At 44.7% G+C, this 15,976-nt stretch overlaps 1 protein-coding gene and 1 long non-coding RNA gene across 6 annotated transcripts in view; one reads left to right on the top strand and one right to left on the bottom strand.

The window, feature by feature from the left end:
* The window catches only part of ME3 (malic enzyme 3), a 187,954-nt gene that overhangs the window by 79,405 nt on the left and 92,573 nt on the right, over positions 1–15,976 (top strand). For all 4 annotated transcript variants that reach the window (XM_041729700.1, XM_041729703.1, XM_041729702.1 and 1 more), the window contains 2 exons: positions 4,318–4,451; positions 7,426–7,575. In XM_041729700.1, coding sequence (XP_041585634.1) covers positions 4,318–4,451; positions 7,426–7,575 — 284 coding nt within the window. The remainder of the gene's footprint in view (positions 1–4,317; positions 4,452–7,425; positions 7,576–15,976) is intronic.
* Positions 7,583–14,675, bottom strand: LOC121476003. Of its 2 annotated transcripts, XR_005983860.1 has the most exons (4): positions 14,080–14,675; positions 13,893–13,981; positions 10,248–11,100; positions 7,583–9,931 (listed from the first exon to the last, which is right to left on the bottom strand). It is a non-coding gene; the product is annotated as an uncharacterized LOC121476003 (long non-coding RNA). The 2 variants fall into 2 exon arrangements; XR_005983859.1 differs by having other exon boundaries at positions 7,583–11,100.

Genomic DNA, 15,976 nt, shown 5'->3' with positions numbered 1-15,976 from the left:
TTGGCTGGCTCCGTTGGTGGTGCTTGCAACTCATAATCTCAGGATTGTGAGTTCAAGCCCCATGTTGAGTAGAGCGATTACTTAAAAAATATAAGAATAAAAATTTCTAATCTACTTTCTGTCTGTTTTAGGTATTTGCCTGTTTTAGGTATTTCATGTAAGTGGAATCATGTATTCGTCCTTTCATATCTGGTTTATTTCACTTAGCATGATGTTTTCAGGGTCCATCCACATAGTAGCACGTATCAGAACTTCATTCCTTTTTATGTTTGAATAAATCTTCACTGTACACATACGCATCTTGTTTACTTCTATGTTGGATTGATTCCACCTTGTAGCTATTGTGAATAATGCTGCATTGGATGTTGACGTACAGTTGACTGTTCAAGTCCTTGTTTTCAGTTCCTTCAGAATTATACCCAGGTGTGGAATTGCTGGGGTCATATTGGTAATTCTAGGTTTGGTTTTTTGAGGGACTGCTAAACTGTTTTTCCATAGAGGCTGCAATGTCTACAATGTGTACAAAGTGTACGAAGGTTTTAATTTTTCCACTTCCTCACCAACACTTGTTATTTACTGTTGTTTTTATTCCAGCCATCCTAGTGGGTGTAAAATGGTATCTCATTGTAGTTTTGATTGGCATTTTCCTGATGATTAATGACGCTGACATTTTTTTTTCATGTGCTGTTGGCCATTTATAAATCTTCTTTGGAGAAATGTATATTCAAGTTATTTATTTGCCCATTTTTAAGTTGGGTTGCTTTCTGTTGATAGTTCTGTTGTAGAAATTATTTATAGATCACAGGTATTAGACGCCTTATGCTATTTCCAAATATTTCTCCCATTCTGTAGGTTGTCTGCTCACTTTCTTAATAGTGTCCTTTTTACACAAAACTGTTTGAATGAAGTCGATTTACCTAATTTTCCCTTTGTTATTAGTGCTTATACATCTAAGAACTCATGGCTAACTCCAAGGTCATGAAGATTTACCTCTGTTTTCTTCCAAGAGTTTTATTATTTTAGCGCTTATATTTTAGGTTATTGATCCATTTTAATGCTCGTATTGGGTGTGAGGAGTCCAAGTTAATATTCTTTTGCAGGTGGAAATGCAGTTGTCCCAGCACCATCTCTTTAGGAGATTGTTCTTTCCCCAGTTGAATGGACTTGGTGTCCATTTCTGAACTCTTGATTCTCTTTTGTCACTCTGTTTATCTGTCCTGTGACAGTACCATACTGTTTTATTTTATTGTGAAAATACCATATTGTTTTGATTACTGTAGCTTGTGCTACATTTCAAAATCTTTTTTTAAAAAAGATTTTTAATCTTTGGTTGTTCAGGGCCCCTTGCTATTACATATGAATTTGAGGATTGGCTTTCCTATTTCTGCAGAAGAGGCCATTTGAATTCTGATAAGGATTGCATTGAGACTGTAGATAAAAGACTTCTTAAAACTCAACAATAAGAAAAACAAAAAATGGGCAAAAAATCTGAACAGATACCTCACTAAGAGATATACAGATGGAAAATAAGCATATGAAAAAATGTTCAACATCAACATGTCAAAAGGGAATTGCAAATTAAAACAATGATAATATGCCACTACATCTCTATTCCAGTGACCAAAATTTTAAAAACTGACACTACCAAATGCTAGAGACAGTATGGAGCAGTAGAAACTCATTCGCTGCTGGTGGGAATGCAAAATAGTGCAACCATTTTAGAAAACAGTTTGGCAGTTTCTTTAAAAGGCTAAACATAGTCCTACCATATGATCTAGCAATTGCACTCCTACATATTTACTCAACTAATTTGAAAACTTATGTCCACACAAAAACCTGTACATGAATATTTATAGCAACTTTATTTATATTCACCAAGAACTAGAAGCGATGAATAGATAATCAGAGAAACAAACTACAGTACAGCCAGACAGTGTAATGTCATCCCATGATGAAAAGTTATAGGGACACGTGGGTGGCTCTGTCAGTTAAGCACTAACCTAAGCCTTTGGCTCAGGTCACTATCCAATCCCTGAGTTTTGGGCACCAGGCCTGGCTCCCTGCTCAGTGGGGAATCTGTTTCTCACTCTCCCTCTGCTCTTCCCATCACCCTGCTTATGTTCTCTCTCTCAAATAGATAAAATCTTTTTTTAAAAATGAGTTATAATGCCACAGAAATGGATAGATGAACCTTATGTGCTTATGGCTAAGTGAAAGAAGCTAGTCTGAAAAGGCTACATACTCTGTGATTCTAATTGACATTCTGGAAAAGGCAAACCTGTACAGACAGTTAAAAAAAAAAAAAAAAAGTAGTTGCCAGAGGTCCAGGGGAGGAAGGAAGAATAGGTAAAGCACATGGGGTATTTAGAGCAGTGAGACTATTTTGTATGATACTGTAATTATGGATTTGTGATATTATGCATTTGTCGAAACTCTTAGAACTTAACAAAGAATGGGTCTTAATGTATTTAGATTTTTTCAAATCATCTAATAGGTTGCTGGATCCCAGGAAGGAATGAAGATTGTGACACAAGACTGTAACTGTGTATTATAAACATATGATTCAATCTCAGTGAAGGAGGTGGAAGGAAAAGTGTTGACCTAAGTAACTCTAGAAATAAGTGGAGTTTGTAAAACTGAAGGCAAAAGGAATAGCTCATGAGCACTATACTCTGTGTATTGTTGTTTCCCATTGTGGCGTAAGTTAACAATTCTGATACTGCTATGTGTATATACTGGAATCAAGTAAGTATACAGATGTCAGATGGCGGGAGCTAAATCTCTCATGGGTGGAGTGAGAACTTACAAATTAGCAAAGTGATGAGGCTAGAATGATCCATGTGGTAATAATGGATTAGAGACATTAGTATGAAGTTTTGTTTAGCTTAATATAGATTCATTTCCTTTCTCTTTCAGCTGAGAGGAATTAGAAACAATAAAACCCCAGTAGGAAGTGTCACATGTATTAAGAGCCCAGATCCTGGGTTCTAGTGTCATGCTTCAAAGAAGGAATCAGGCCTCATTGGAAAAAAAAAAAAGATTGATTCTAGGATTGGGGCAGGCACTATACAAGATGAGCCTGGAGAATCCTGTGCCAGAAAGTAAGAAGTAGATGAAAGAGAGAAAACAAAGAAAAGGGAAGGGCAGGGAAGGGAAGGGCAGGGAAGGGCAGGGATGGGGAGGGATGGGGAGGGAAGGGTAGGGGAGGGAGGAAAGGAGGGAAGGGTAAAGAAAGAAGGGAGGGGAGGAGGGAGGAAGGAATTAAGGGAATATGTCAAAGGGACATGGCAGCCAACTGAAAGAGTTCCCAGTGGCCAAAGCTGGAACAACTTGAGTAACAAAATAAATAAAGCAGTATTAGATTATAATCCAAATCTAAAATAAATACCAATAAGTCCATTCTAATATAAAGAAGTGATTGAATAAAAATATTTGAGGGAGAAAAGATAAATCTCCCATGCAGAAGAATTCCAAAAAAGAAGTCACTTTACAATGGAAAACCCTGACAAGCACTACCCAGCCAGGTGATCCGGGTTATCTCAACAGTGATAAATCGTGTTGAGAGTGTGTATCTTGATCTGATGTGATCAAAATGGCACTTCACCCTAGAGTCTTCCTTCTAAAAACCCATAAACCCTACAGAGCCATGATTAAAATATGAGACAAATGCCAGTAGAAGGGCACTGTATAAAATACGTGACTGATACTCCTTAGAATTGTCACGATCATCAAAAATAAGGAAAGTCTGAGAAACTATCAGACAGAGGAGCCCAAGGAGACATGGTAACTAAATGTAATGTGGGATCATGCAGAAACAACAACAAAAAGGGCCTTAGGTAAAAACTAAGGAAGTCTGAATAAATCATGACATTTACTTAATAATCATGTGTCACTTTAAATTTGTTAGCTCTCACGAATGTGCCGAACCAATATAAGATATTAATAAGAGGGTAAATTATGTGAGGGGAGCTCACATAATTATGTTATGGGAGCTCTCTGTACTATCTTCTCATTTTTTCTATTAATCAAAAACTGTTCTAAAAAATAAAATATATTTTAAAAAGCAAAAACTAACACCAAAACCCTGACAATGTAGACATTTCCCCCATTTTTTCCAGGAAGAAGCTGAAGCTCAGGAGAGTCAAAGTAACTGGCACAAGATTGCACAGCTGTTATGGCAGAGGTGGGATTTGAATACAGAGCCCACTGTTGAATCAGTGACTTTTGCCCATCTGCTGATGGAACCTCTCTGTTTCTTAGTTTCTTAGTTTCACTCATATCCCTTCATGTGTGTGTGTTTCTTTCTTGTTCTCTCAGGGGATGGCCTTTACACTTGAAGAAAGGCTGCAGCTTGGAATCCATGGCCTGATCCCTCCCTGCTTCCTGAGCCAGGACGTCCAGCTTCTCCGGATCATGAGATACTATGAGCGGCAGCAGAGTGACCTGGACAAGTCAGTGCCTAAAGTCACCTCTCTCTACCCAAGCCCTGGTCTGAGCTGTTCCCTGTGGCACACAGGTTTTCTTGTACTCTCCAGAAGGAAAGGCTGAGATCCCTGAGAGATCCCAGCCCCAGCCCCGCCTTCCACACGGTGGTGGTCTCCCTGAGGGATAGGGCTTGTTATGACAGAGGCCTTCCCACTCAGAACTGGGAAGGGAGATGAACTTCTAACAGGTGGAATTTGGTTGGGCTCCTGGGAAGTGGTGGTATCCCAGTCAGCCCAGGAAGCTCTGATAGGGCTTCAGCAGACCATGGTGGGGTTCATGGAAGGCATTTCACTCAGCGGGAAGAAGGGGAGCAGGCATGACAAATGTGTCAAGAAAGTGGTACATGGCCCATGTCCCTGGAATAAGGGGAATGTTGGGGAGCAGAGCAGGCGATGCACAGTGATGCCTTGAAAAGGACCTAGGATGTCCTATGTTAGAGGTTTATGGGAACCGTTAATAACCCACCTGCCCCTCTGGATTCTTCCAGTGGGGTTAATACATGAAGAACCAACTGAGGTATCACAGGGTCAGCTTTGTCAGTTTTACTAAAGAAGGTAATGACCTCCCGGGTCACATGGCTATGAATTGGTACAGCCAGGATTCGAACACAGATAATTGGCTCCAGAGTCTGCTTGTACCTGCTTTGCTGTGCCATAAGCTAAGAGGCATTGGAGCTTGGTGGCTACAAGACCAGACTCTAGTATTAGACTTAGTTCAAATCCTCATTCTACCACTTCATAGCAAAAATCACACAGCATCTTTAGGTCAGTCCTCATTTGCACCATAAGTATACCGGTGGTATCTAATTCATGTGCTTATGATGAATTACAGTTAAATGCATTCGTTTTATAACGTGCTCAGAACACTTATCTAGTAACTGTAACTTATAACAGCAGGCACTGTACGCAAGCTTGTAAAATAAATATGGAACCTTGCTATGGGCTCCAGCAGAAATTTAGGGGGAGAATATAGGTTCCCTACATATCGATAGAGCTTAATGGCCAAGACTTGGGGTCATTGATGGTGTGGCTGCCCCCCTAGGGGCAGAGCTCAGCAGCACGTCTGGGTGATCCTGCACCCACCTTCCCGTGTGCTTCCCCCACAGTAGCCATTGCTTCCAAATGTGGTGGATAAGGAAACATCTGCTTACCCCCCGCTCCCTCTATTCCTGAAGGGCTGAACTCTATGGATATCACTCCCATTAACTCTAAGGCCATATGCAGCCCTAGTCAAATATTCTCTCCCTCTTGTTTTTTCTGCTCATACTAGGTCTAGCTATGTCACCCTGAAGAGCAAACCAGAAAAGTACACAATGAATTCAACCAACAACATGACACATGCTCTAACTTTGAGCAACCTGAACTTCCCTCTTTTGTTAAATTTGCAAAGAATTAAAGTCTAATGTGAAATCCTCTTTCCTAAAAATCAGAAGTCCCAAATCCTTACCCTAACTCTGTGTTTTGTTTTGCCTCTGTGTTTTGTTTTGCTTTTTTTTTTTTTTTTTTTTCAGCTAGATAGACCCTACTAATATGCCGGGGAAGACATGGCAGGGCCAGGGTAGCAGGGGACATGCCTAATCCTAGGAACCCCAGAGAGCTTACTCCTGAGGCTCTGCTGACTACTCTGACCCACTTATTCCCAGAATTCCTTATTCCAGCAGGTACTCGGGGAAATGCTAAGGAAGCTCCCCAGCTTCTTTTGGGTAAGAGTAATGGTATACTGGTAAATGTTTACTAACTGGTTCTGGGGAACTGAGAGAGCCCTAATTTGAAGCATTTGCCAATTTCCATGATGTGAACACTCCCAACCATGACCAATTTTAAGTTACCAACTAGACGTCACTGAATGTAGAATTGAGAAGAGACGTGTATAAATGGCTACTGAGTAAGGAAAGCTCACGTTAGTAATGAGCTGAGATGCTGGCTATTCTAAGCAGAAATCCTCGCTTCCTTCTAAAACACTATTTTTCGTTCTGAACTACTGCCTTTGGGGAGGAAGAAGAGGCCCCAAGAAGTCTGACTTCCCCACTGTCACAAAGCTAGTAAACAGCAGAGCTGGGATTCGAACCCAGGACCCTGGTACCACACCCAGGGATCATTCCCCTATTGGAATACCTCTTCCACCCTATTCCTTGCCAGGGCTCAAGTGCCTCCAGGCTGTCCTAAACTGTTGTCCAGAAAGGGCATGATTATCGGTAGTCACCTATACCCCATCATGAATTTCAGCCCCTGGGTTTTTTTCTCTCAGAACTGTGAGGGGTTTTTTTTGCTTTATCAGGACTGTGAATGAAAGGGTCTTTTTCTGGTTTAGTGATTTTAGGCTTCAGGGAATAGGTGAGAAAGAGAGTTTTTTTAGAGTATGCCCCCTGAGATCAAGCAGTACTCAGCCACTTATGAGCTTTGTTTCCAGGCCTGTGTGGTGGGAAAGTCCAATTCATATACCACTGGTGTGTTTGGGATTTTCCTTGACCCTACTCCACCCTAGCTTGTTATTATTCTGTTGTCATTCATCAATGTCCACACAGTAATAGCACAACTAACCATCTTGCACCATGGTTGAGATTCTAGAGTCAGATTGCTTAGGTTCAAATCCTTACTCTGCCTTGAGACCTCAGGTGAGTTATTTCATTTCTCTGTGCCTTTGTCTCTCCTTATCTTAAAATAGTCAGCATTTTAATACCTACTTCACAAGTCTTTGGGAGTTTTAAATGAGTTAATGTAAAATATTTAGAATAGTGCATATACCATGAATAAGTAAGCACATAATATTCTCCTCATTTCATAGAAAACAAGACCCATGCTTAGGGAACATGGGGATTTGCCCATGAATGTGCCATTGTAACCAGCCACACGGGAGCCCTGGGTCTTTGCATCAAGGGCCCTCTGTGCTGCCACCTATGGTGCTCATGTGACCAGCTTGGTTCTTGTCTCCCTTTCCAAGGTACATCATTCTCATGACGCTCCAAGACCGGAATGAGAAGCTCTTCTACCGAGTGCTGACGTCAGATGTGGAGAAATTCATGCCCATCGTATACACTCCCACTGTGGGGCTGGCCTGTCAGCAGTATGGCCTGACCTTCCGCAGGCCCCGGTGAGCCGTCCTGGGGCATGGGCTCAGGGAGGGGCTGTCTCATAAAGAGGAATCAATTCTGTCTTCTGGCCTTGCTTAATGGGACTCTGGAGGCTCTTCCTGACTGAGCCAAAGGCTCGACAAGACATTTGATTTTAAGCACTTGCTCAGGAAATTACCCCATACACAGAGAAATGAGCCTAGAGAGTATCTAGCCAGGGATAGTGGAGCTCCTCCACCTCCGGATGATAAATGCCCAATATGTTGCTCAAAGTTGGCCTGAGAGGTATTTCAGATTGTTTTTCTCTCATTATCCACCTACCACCCACCCCACCCCCGCTTTTCTGGTCATCTCTACAGTGCTGACAGCTCTCTTGCCAATTCAGGCCAATGAATAATGGAGTGTTGGATACCAAACACTGAATTCTTTTGCTGACTCAAAGAACCAGTATTCATTCCTTCATTTGGGCTTGACTCAGATTCCACTTAAAATGTCATTTTATTAGGCAAAAATCTGGCATTATGGTTTCTTTCAGAGCCAAAGAATTTGGGGTAGTTTTCTAAAAAGATTGCTTTTTTTTTTTTCATGATGTTCAGAACATATATATATTCAAAATATATAGAAAAGGAAAATGGGGGGGAATTTTTAAAAATTCCTCAGTGTAAGGTGCCTGGTAATTATCAATACATATTTCTAGTGCTGACGATAAAAAAAGTTGCCTGAGTTTACTATATATAATGGAATCACTGTTTTGGTCTGTGTTAGAATATGTAAAGGTATAATATACTGTGCAGAGATGCATAATTTATGTTTACATAAAATTTATAAATCTGTTTATAAATCATTTGGTATATGAGGAACATGTAACCATAGATCTAGAACTTCTTTCGTTAATTTGGAAACACAGTCTTCCGGTTCTGAAGCCAGCACTTGGGGTGAGCCTGGCAGGCCAAGCACAGGGACTGACACTGGTTCTCTTCCTTTTCTCATCCTGCCATCACTCTTGGCCAAGGGCAATGTGACAGATCGCATCTCCTGGGGGATGTGCAGCCGTGGAAGCCCACATGTCCTCATCACTCAGAATAGCCATGCTCCTGCAGTCCTACGAGGAGTGCTGCACCGAGGCCCCAGAGCATTCTGGTCTTCAACCTACCTCTTTCAATAGGAAAGAGACTCCTTTTCTCTTATTCTCATTCTAAAACCAGTCTGGGCAGAAACCTTGGAAGCTGACAGTACATTTCTAAAGGATGCAGGACTCAATTTACTTCCCAGTTCCTACTCAGAAAGGATCTTCCAGGCCCTCCTTCCTGCACAGTGCAGGTCAGCTCACTTCCCTCCTCCAAGGCCAACAGCAGATTCCAAGGCTTAAAGATACAAGCCCAGCACTTTGACAAAAGTAAGTGTGTCACCTCCCAGCTTCCTACTCAGAAATCCCATGCCCTAGCTACAGTGGTCTATTTCCCATGCCCAAAGATGCCTGGCATTCTGGCTCTCCATCCCTTCACATGTGGTCCTCTCTGCCTCCAAAATCTGCATAATCTCCTCTCCTCATTCTCTGTCCATTGGAATTGAGGCTAGCCTTCAAAGTCACCCAAGACTAGGCTTCTCTGCCTTCCCTCATCCAATTGGGCTGTACAGCTCACTCAGCAGCCCCCCTCAATTCATCACACATACTTCTAATCCATAGTTACACTTTTTGGGCTTCATGGTTTTAATGATTTGTATATCAGTCTCCTCTACCAGAACACACATTTCTTGAGGAGGCTGGATACATGTCAGATCCATTTGTGTGAACTAGACCAGTGCTTGGCAAGCACTTGAGACTCTAATGGGAAAGTAGCACTGTATATGGACTAGAAAGAGCTAGGTCTTTGCAGTCAGCCCTGAGTTTTAGTTTCCTTGATGTTGGGTGCGTTCCTTATCCTCTCTCAGCCTTCATTTCCACATCTATGAAATGAAGATAATAATACTACCTACCTCACATAGTCATTGTGAGGGGAAAATGTGAGGTGGGGAGGTAAGGGACCTGGCATAAATGTGTCAATTTGCCTTCCATGACTGTTACAGGAAGAAGAAAGAATTACTAAATGTTGAGTAATATTATACATACACGCTTTTAAAATTTTTACAAAGAAAATTGAATCATTGAACACTTAATGAACTCACATGTTTAGTAACTACAGACACAATTTGGCTCTTCCAGAACCCACTTGTTCCTCAAGTCCTTTAGCCATAGGCTTGCAGCTGAGATCCTGTGAAATGCAAGGCCATCCCGCTTCCAGGCTGTATGGGGGACCCTTCTCCACAGACTCCATGGGCTAGATTGTAGATTCCATTGTATTACTGTATTATTCCACCAGTAATAGGGTCAGGATCCTGCATATACAGAAGGCTAGTGAAGGTAAAATTTGCCTCCAGAACCCACTCCAGAATCCAGAGAACACACAAAACTGTACTTGAGTTAATGGACATTTATGGAACAGCTACTAGACAACAGCTGGGCATCATGTTACATGCTATGAAATTACCCCCAAAGAACAAAATATGGTTCTTGACCTCAAGGAAATCCCTAGCACAGTGAGGGGACAGGCAATAATTATGTAAGTTAAATATGATAAAAGTTTTAAAAAGTAAGAGATTTAATAGAGGCAAAGAAGTACAGGAGTTTATGGGAGAGACAAATTTATTTTACCTGGGGGCAGTAGGAATGCTTCACAGAAGAGATGATATTTGAGCTGGTCCTGGAAGACTGATTAGGTATTCCATGGGTAAAGAAGGAAGAATGGCCATTCCAGAAAAGGGCATGGTTTTATAGGCTTCATAGACACCTATGTAGCCAGCTCACTTGGGTATCTCCCCATCTCCTGTGCCTGGCAAGGACCATAAGGGAAGGGGAGGTAGGCTTTACATCCATTGGCTTATAATGGATCCTCCCATGTCCTGTGAGGTTAGCAGCATCTCTGTTTCACAGATGGAGAAGCTAAGGTGGCCAGAGGAAAGAAACTTGTCCAAGATCAGAATTGAGCAACTGATGAAGTTTGAATTCTGACCTTGAGAATCAGGAAAAGCCACAACAAAGATGTGACATTTGAGCTGAGCCATAAAAGACAAAAGCAAAGAATCAACACAAAAGTATTTGCTTACAGTGATCCAGACACACCCACCTCCCCCTTGCTAGAATATAAGGCCTCAGACCTCATGTGGATGAAACAGGAGAATAGAGAGATAGAAGAATTGGCCAGGGGCTCTGCCTAAAAAGAGGAAACTGCTTGGTGTCCTTCCCACCAGCCAAGGGGGTTGGAGTCATGGGGAGCCATGTCCTTTGGGGTCCAGGCCCCATTGGCAGTTCTCCAATGGGTCAGCAGTGGAGAAGGATGTGGTGGCTGAGTGGAAGACTCACATGGGTGGAAACAGGGCCCTGCCAAGGAGTAGAGCCCAGAGAACCAGGTCAGCCCTGAGTGGGTGCAGTTGGGGTGCTATAGAAGCTGGACACACAGTGTGGAAAATAAGCATGCCATCATTCCAGGAGAAGACTTGCAGTTGACCTGGAGCAGGAGAAAAGGGTGATAATCAGGATGCTTAACTGTTTGCTAAAGGCCAAGTACTATCCTAAAATCTTTATATATATTAACTCATTTAATTATCACAATTCCCTAAAAGGTAGGTACTACTCTCATCACATCTACACATGGGAAAACAGAGACACAGAGAAATAGCTTGCCCAAAATCACTCAGCTCATAACCAGCAAAGCCAGCCAGCACTCAAACCCACACAGTTTGAACCAGAGTGTGGAAAGGTTCCACTGCACACACTGCCTGCTGCAGTTTGGGACTTTGGTGGACATTTGGGGCTGGGTGTCCTTGCAGCTCCAAGAATGCTTGATTCCCCAGGGCTCTTAACATGGGGATTGCTACATATCATTTCCCAAGCCTCTCCTGGGAGAGAATAATCCAGCCAGGTTCTGGGCCTGAGGCTGTGCGGTGCTGAGGCAGGCATGGGCAAACTGAACTGGGTTCTTAGATCCTTCCCTCACACTCTTGGTACGGACTTCCCGCATATGTTTTGCACAAACCCTTCTTCAGATGATTACCCAATTAAACTATTTGACATGTGTCATTCTGAGCTGTTGCTCCAGATTTCCATTTGGCTGCGTTCCAGGTGTCGATTCCACACCTGCCTTGCTCCTGAAGGAAGTGAGAGTTTGGTCTCCACCCTAGCCCTGAGCTTCGTCTGAGGCCTGGCTTGGAATGGTTTTATGGATTAGCATCTGAAGGCAGGACAGCCCCAAGGCCGAGAGGGAGAGAGCCAGCTCCTTCTCAGTTTCTGAAATGATAAACATTCCTGCTGGGTTCCCAGGAACAATGAAGTCTTCTGTGAAAGGGCCTGCTCCCCCCCCCGAACCTAATTAGGTCCAGCTGATGCTAAAATTGAACTTCCAACATGCTTGCAACTCTACATCACCTCACGACCTTGACGGAGATGCTAGACTATTCAGGGGCACCTGAGTATCTCTGGGCAGAAGGTTCTGAGCTCCATGGAGCCTCCCCTGCCTCTTCCTGCCTCTCCCTTGGCACACCCTCTGCATGTGCCTCCATGGGCCATAGAGCCTGCATAGCCTGGCTTGAAGGAATGGCCTTGAATGTTATTAACATATGACTCCGAAGAGATGCAAGCCCAGGGGATGGCCAGACAGGAGTCCAAAATGCAGCTCAGCAAAGGAGGGGCTGCAAGGGGAAAGCCATTATGGTGTAGACTGTTGTCCAGTGTGAGCAAATACCCTCCACGCACCGCCATCTTGACTAACCTTGTCTTCACCTTCATCCTCTTGGGCTCTGAGAGGATGCACATCCCCGTAACCGTAACATTTCCCAACCTCTGTGTGGGGTCCCACCCATGTGCATGGTGAAGGCTGCGTTGCAGGTAGTGGAAGGAGCACGGACTCTGAAGCCAGGCAGACTTGGCCTTGCATCCCAGCTCCTGATGACTTCTGACGATCTGGCACCGCCTGTCTCCTCGTGTGTAAAATGGGAGTGATGCCCCTTCGTGTAGCTGCTTGTGAGGATTCAGTGAGATTCCACCTGCCCGAGCCACCCTCAGGCTCTGTCATCTGACTCTGAGTCACCCTCCCCAACAGTCTCAACTGTGAACTGGCTGAGGGCAGCTCTGTCCTCTGAAGGGCTGTCTTGCTCTGCTGTTGGACACAGTCCTGAAATGATCTGTACTTGTGCGTAACGGGCACACCTGTTAGCAGGTGCAGGTGAAGACCTAGAGGCTGCGGCGAGCAGGAGAGGGGAGGGGAGGGAGTGGGCCTTGGCTTCACTGGGCGGAGGTTCTGTGGAATACACCTGAAGTCAGGTTTGGATTTGGACAAGGTCAGTAGCCCTGGGCGTTGAGCCAGGCTGTTGTCCTCCTTATCTGCAAACAGGTGGGGTTCTGCACCCAGGCCAGTAGCATGTTTACAGGACGGTAACGGCTACCATTTATTGCATGCTGACGATGCTCATGGTGGGCCCAAGGTTAGGTACTTCAAGTGCTTTATCCCTGAGCCCTACACAACCCCCAAAGGGGCTCGTTACTTCGCTCATGTAAAAACTAAGGCTAACTTGTCTAAAACACCACAGCTGATCCAGAGACAGTTTTCTGTGTTTCTCCTGCAATCACAGTGGAGCTACTTGTGGCCCTGGTAAACATGATACCTCAGAGATAAAAATATTTGCATGCTTGCCTTCATGTAAATTCCCTTGCATGACTGGCCTGCACACACAACAGACACATGCGCACACACACACTATATACCACGGTGGGCAGAGCACTGAGGCTGGAGTGCAGAGGGGATGGGTCAGTTCTCCCATTAACCATGTGGCCTTGGAGCCCAGCTACTCCCCCTCTCCAAGCCTGGATCACAGGGACTGTCCATCTTGTGGGGATCAGATGAGCTAAATGTGTGGGAATGTGCTTTATCCATTGTCCAGTTCCTCACAAGCTTCCAGGGACATTACCTTTTTCATTGCTTCTTCTTCACCCCAGCTCCCCAAAAGGGGTGATCAAGGCTCATACTCACCTCCTTGGGCTTCCTACTTCCCCCTCACTATGTCACACTGTTGTCTAATTTTGTTTTTGAATCCCTGTATGCTTGTTTTTACATTGGAACCTTTTTATCATCAGCCATCTCTACCACTTCCATCACCTCCACCACACACACACACATACACAAGGGCCCCAGGGCATGTGCTCTGCTTCCCAGATGCCAGCTGAAGCCATTTCCAGCCATACACAGGACCAGTGGACACCAACATCTTGACTTAAAGCCACTCCGGAAAACAAAGACAGCCTTACCTCAGCAAATGTCAGAAGACCCTTGATACCCAGGGACAGCCTCTGAGCTGGCAGTTGATCAGGAGCAGACACATACACCCCCAGCACAACTGGAAGGCAGGCAGAAAGCAAGGATTAGCACCATCAGACTGGTTGCCTCCTCCCCATCCTTAGGGCACCAAATCCTGATTCCTTTGGCCGAGCTCACTTGACATCCAGTTACACCAGGTCTCTCTGCCAAGCTGTTTCAGCTGTGCTGCTGGAAAAGCTCCCTGGAGCAGAGCAAGCACAAGGTCTGCAGCTGGGTCTGCTTAGCTTCACATCCTGCAGCCTTGGTGAGGAGGAGTCGAGAGACGTGGTTTGGAGCCCTCACTCCCCACTTCCCGATGACCCTGTAGGCAAGTCACTTAGCTCCTTAGTCTCGAGTCAGAGTGTAGGGCTGGACTATATGGCTTCTGTGATCTCTTCCAGCTCTAACCACTTATGATCTAATAACCCAAACTCTATAACCAAGTGAGGAAGGAGATATTTAAATGAGCCACAGTCACATTATATAGCTGAGCCTGTTTCCCCGCTGGTAAAATTAAGAGGGTCAAGTTAGAGCCATAGTTCTCAGTGATAACTGTGCATTAAAAGCATGTGGGAGCTTTAAGTCAGAATCCCTGAGGCAGGTCCCAGGCAGCTTTCCTTTTCAAAAGTTTGCCTGGGGGATCCCTGGGTGGCGCAGCGGTTTGGCGCCTGCCTTTGGCACAGGGCGCGATCCTGGAGACCCGGGATCGAGTCCCACATCGGGCTCCCGGTGCATGGAGCCTGCTTCTCCCTCTGCCTGTGTCTCTGCCTCTCTCTCTCTCTCTCTCTGTGACTATCATAAATAAATAAAAATTAAAAAAAAAAAAAAAGTTTGCCTGGGATTCTCATGGGCAGCCAGGGCCACAAACCACTGAGCTGGGTGACCTCTACAGTTCTTCCAGCTTGGATCTTCTGTGACTTTTGGGGAGTCAACCAGCAGTCCCTATTTTCCAGGCCACCCTAGCCTGGCAGTATATTGAAGATTAAGGTCATGATAATATAATGGAACCTCCATCTCCAACTCAGCCTTCAGCTAGCCTAACTGTTGAACCTGCTGCCAGATTCCCTCATGTCTCATTCACGGGATCGGTGGAGGGGGAGGCAGGGAGGAGTCTCCTGTGTGCTTCCTTCCTCCTCCCCCTGTTTCCTCCTGAAGCCTCCCATCACTGCACAGCAGTCCTCCCTCTCCCAAACTGCACACTTCTCCGATATCAGTGGTTGATTAGACAGGAAAATGCATCAGACCAAAGATGATCAAGCATTTGACTGAGCACGTGACCAGCATGGCCTGGCTCAAAAGATGGGCTGGCCCAGTTGGAGTCCTTTTAGAGAATGTGAACAAGAAATGGGAAAAGGTACGTAGGGAGAATTTTGTGGTTAGGAAGAGAAATGAAGGCGAAAAAGATGCTATGGTGTAGACTTCAGAGTTGGGTTGTGGTAAACCAAAAGCAAATGCCAGCCATGAGGGAACAGAAGAGAAGGAAGTAAAGGAACAGATCTGTGGAGAGAGGAAAACAGGGCATGTGGGAGAGAGAGGAAGAAGTAGGCAGAGCCAGTGTTGGTCTCTAGCTTTCCACTCCAGCTCCTGTTCACAAATTTACCATAAATTTTTCCCCCATGGTAACTTAAGAAAACCTCCACCTTAGATCACAAGAGCCAGGCCAAAAGACTCTGTGGAATTGGATCCAATTTGTGCCCTGAAGCCCTTGTTAATTGGGTGGGTGGAGTGAACCACTTAAGGGAGGGCATCACAGATTTAGCATGCTTTAGAGTCACCCGAGGAGGCTCAGTAAAACACAGATTCAGGGGGACCCTGAGGCTGTGGGGGGCAGGGACCACACTTTGAAAACCACCGGATGAAAAGCTGGCAAAAAAAGTTGCTCACTGAAACCTGGTTGGAGACCATGTGAGGGAAGCAGAAGGAGTGGGTACTTCCAGGCGCTGCTGTGTGTTAGTCACGAAACCCGGGAGTCCTGAGATATAGGCTTTGGTCCGTTTTAGCAGTGTGACTGTCAGTACACTCTTCCCCCTTTCTG

Source organism: Vulpes lagopus, chromosome 15, assembly GCF_018345385.1.
Source record: "Vulpes lagopus strain Blue_001 chromosome 15, ASM1834538v1, whole genome shotgun sequence".
NCBI classification, from domain to species: Eukaryota; Metazoa; Chordata; class Mammalia; order Carnivora; family Canidae; genus Vulpes; species Vulpes lagopus.
This window is presented reverse-complemented; position numbering and strand designations above follow the sequence as displayed.